Raw genomic sequence first — 3,203 nt, 5'->3', positions numbered from 1 at the left:
AAATAATGTGCTCACCAGGAATATTCTTTAAGTTTTGGTAGCTCATTTACGCTCGTAATGAAACCTAAACACTCTAACTCAAAGTTTCTCATGTTCTCACTATATGAGTCTTAAATGGTTCACTTTTGTAAGGTATCATGGTTCGGCTGGCAACTCGTAAGTAGGTTCATAATGTCATGTCTAATTTTGAGGAGCAACCCTCGTGCATACTAACTATTAAGTACTCATGTAGTTCCTCACCCTCCTATGGGTAAGTTTATGACCCAAGAGCTTTGTTGGAGACTCATATTCGTTTCCACACACAAATACTAGCATTGTCAGAATCTCGAGGCACTATTCAATCTACCAACTCATGGTTATCTTAGGTAGATCGCAATCAATCGAGATAGGTTCACTACTAAGATTAACTAATTACCTCTAATACTTCTCACACACTACATCGAACCAATGCAAAGAAATGAGATGAATTTGCAGAAGAGAAATGTAATCCATATTATTCACGTCATTTAACTAATGCAAAGAAATTTCTCACCCGTATATGATATTATATAATCCAATTATTATTATTTTTTTTAATCTTGTTTTTGACCAAACAAAAATATCTAAAATTAACCAAAACACTAAAGAACAAAAATCAAAATTAAATTCTCCACCACTTGATTTCCTCCCTCCCTCCTAAAATCAAAATTAAATTCTGCAATTTTGTTAATCGTATAATGGCGGTGGGGCCACGTCGGAGTCACCGCGAAAGGGCACGGCGGAGCTTGCGGACAAGTAGCTGAGGGGCACTGAGATGGGGTAGGTGGCCTTCGGTGTCCAGCATCTCCCCGGTGTTTCGGCCGCCAAGATGGTCTCTCAGGTAGATAGCCATCGATGCCGGAACCGACGCGTCTTGAGCGGTTTGCATAATGCAACAAGGGACTTTCACCAGCCCGAGAACTCCCCGGAGATCGCTGCTGAAGATCACCTTCGACACGAACAGGGAAATGTCGGGCCTCATGTTGAACAGAGTCCGGCTGAATTCCTGAACCTCCGCTGGAACATCAACGCCGACGGAGAGAGGGGAGAATCCGTTGACCCAGGATTGCAGCGAAGAGCTTCTCAACCTCGATCTGTTAGAACCCACCATGGTAATCGCCGCCATTGAGAAACCTGAAAGACAGAAATTAAAGAAAGGGAAAAACAGAGGAGAAACAGAGGAGAGAAATCAAGGGAGGATAAACAGAGGAGGGTTAAATCATTTTAATGTTTGATTTGTATATGGGGTTTACAGTAGGATGGTACCACAAAGGGCATGCATCCATCCATCCATCAACAACGCCTTTGGCCGAGCGTGTGAGGGTCGAGGAGTCTGGTGAGGGTGAGTTCTGAGTATCACAATCATACTATGAAGGCAGAAGTTGTGATCTTCACATGTGGATCGACAAGGTGGCGACCCTCAAGTGGCGCTCATCCAACCACGTGATGGCTGAGACAGAAATGGGTCATGATGCGACTAAAGAGGACGGTGCACCATCAAATACACCAAGAAGAATGTGCATTAAAGTCAAGTCGAGTCATAAATAAAATTGGGGAGAATGAGACAATATGAGTATTGAAGACAAGTTCAAACAAGGACAGGTAGAACTGTGGGCCATAACCTCAACGGTTAGAGTTTCAATATGAGTTTTGGCATGCGATTTTGGAGTTAAAGACTATCTATATGAAAGATGAAAGCTCACCAAATTTGGCGTTAATCGAATACGAGACGAGCGCTCCACGGAGTTAATCGAATACTATATGTAGAGACATGATGTTAGCCCTCCACTACCCATGAGTCTTGTGGCCTAAGTGAGCTACATGTGGCAAATACGTGTGTCACAGTGCGGGCACGTGTTGTAAGATGAACATCTTGGGTTTCTTCCTTTGAAATGAGTCTTTCAAGGACAATGTTTGACGACATGGGTACATTGACATTGCACCACAACGCATGTGTTAGAGGTTGGTATATGCACCTGCTATTCGGTGCAAAAACTGTAAATGACTTAGCATGGACATGGGAGAGCTCATGCTCCAATGAGAACTTGGATGGATGGAGATCGGGATGTTCCGATGAGATGAGTGACACATGAGTCGATTCTGATAAACATGTATAAGCAAGCCAATACGATTGAACTATCCTGAGACATGGGATGACATCACGATGCATGGTTGTGTTATTGGGAACCAAGATGATGACTGAGATGTGATGTAACACATGAGAGCCCTTAGCCTAGAGTAGAGGCAAGGTCAAACTGAATGACTAGGCCTAGGGTAAAGACAAGTCGACTAGAGTCGCAAACGATTGAACATGTAGGCACGAGCAATATGTGTGATCGAATAAGTTTAGATTCTGTATGAGTTGCATTCGGTTGGTGAAGAAGAACCTCGCCGGTGAAAAATGTGAATGAGGCTTGAGTTTCTTTAAGGCTTGTCATGAGCGTGTTAAAATCATAACATCGCACGATTAAAAATGTACGATCGTGACACCGAGCAATACTAAATCCGTTTTAAAAATGAGGAGAAATGGAGAGCCAAAATAAATAAATAAAAGCAGACAGAACAGGTGGTGATTTTGTGAGGATTCTCCTCATAATCATAATTTTATTAAACTTCAGATTAAAATATTTGTATTAATCTTAATTAAGCTGAGTTAATTAAACATTACAAGGGTAAAAATGGAAATAACAAAAAGTGTCTCAATTTGATAGAAACGGAGAGAGGCTCTGGTGAAGGCCAAGGTCCATTCCCTTGTAAGCCAAAGGAGCAAACATCCATAGATCATCTGAGCTCAATAACTGCACAAAACAATGGCGTTTTAGTAACTATGTAACTGCTTAAGCTCACCGCTAACCGATATTATTATTTTCTCATTATTATCCTTTCTAAGATTTCCGTCAATGAATTAATGAATTTACCTTGATTTGGAGCTGCAAGAACTTGACATAATGAACTGCTTCTTCAAGCATGGTGCTGATATCAACCTGCCCAATCAAAACACTGTCAGCAATTCACTCTGTTTCATAGATCTGAACAAACCCATTAGATGCCTCACCTTGGTTCCATTGGGAACGAGTTTCTGTAACATTTTTAAACGCTCATTGATTCTCTCTCTTCGTTTCTGCAACAGAAAATTGGAGCTTCATTTCAGGAGTTCATGCAAAAAAAAAAAAAAAAAAAAAAAA

The 3,203-nt window shown here is 41.1% G+C and overlaps 2 protein-coding genes across 2 annotated transcripts in view; both read right to left on the bottom strand.

Annotated features, from left to right (window-relative positions):
- Nucleotides 1-694: 694 nt before the first annotated feature.
- Nucleotides 695-1,185, bottom strand: LOC111496483 (strigolactone esterase RMS3-like). The gene has a single exon (XM_023146932.1). The coding sequence runs from the start codon at nt 1,142-1,144 to the stop codon at nt 740-742; it is 405 nt and encodes a 134-aa protein (XP_023002700.1). The 5' UTR covers nt 1,145-1,185; the 3' UTR covers nt 695-739.
- A 1,420-nt stretch (nt 1,186-2,605) lies between these two features.
- Nucleotides 2,606-3,203, bottom strand: part of LOC111496451 (transcription factor bHLH139-like) — a 1,464-nt gene continuing 866 nt past the window's right edge. Inside the window, exons 3-5 of the mRNA XM_023146891.1 lie at nt 3,074-3,139; nt 2,937-3,002; nt 2,606-2,816 (exon numbers count right to left, since the gene is read on the bottom strand). Of these exons, the coding sequence (XP_023002659.1) occupies nt 2,718-2,816; nt 2,937-3,002; nt 3,074-3,139 (231 nt within the window). The 3' untranslated portion in view covers nt 2,606-2,717. The remainder of the gene's footprint in view (nt 2,817-2,936; nt 3,003-3,073; nt 3,140-3,203) is intronic.

The sequence above is a fragment of the Cucurbita maxima genome, unplaced genomic scaffold (genome assembly GCF_002738345.1).
Source record: "Cucurbita maxima cultivar Rimu unplaced genomic scaffold, Cmax_1.0 Cma_Scf00022, whole genome shotgun sequence".
Lineage (NCBI taxonomy): Eukaryota > Viridiplantae > Streptophyta > Magnoliopsida > Cucurbitales > Cucurbitaceae > Cucurbita > Cucurbita maxima.
Note: the sequence above shows the minus strand (reverse complement) of the source record. Positions and strands in the feature narration are given on the sequence as shown.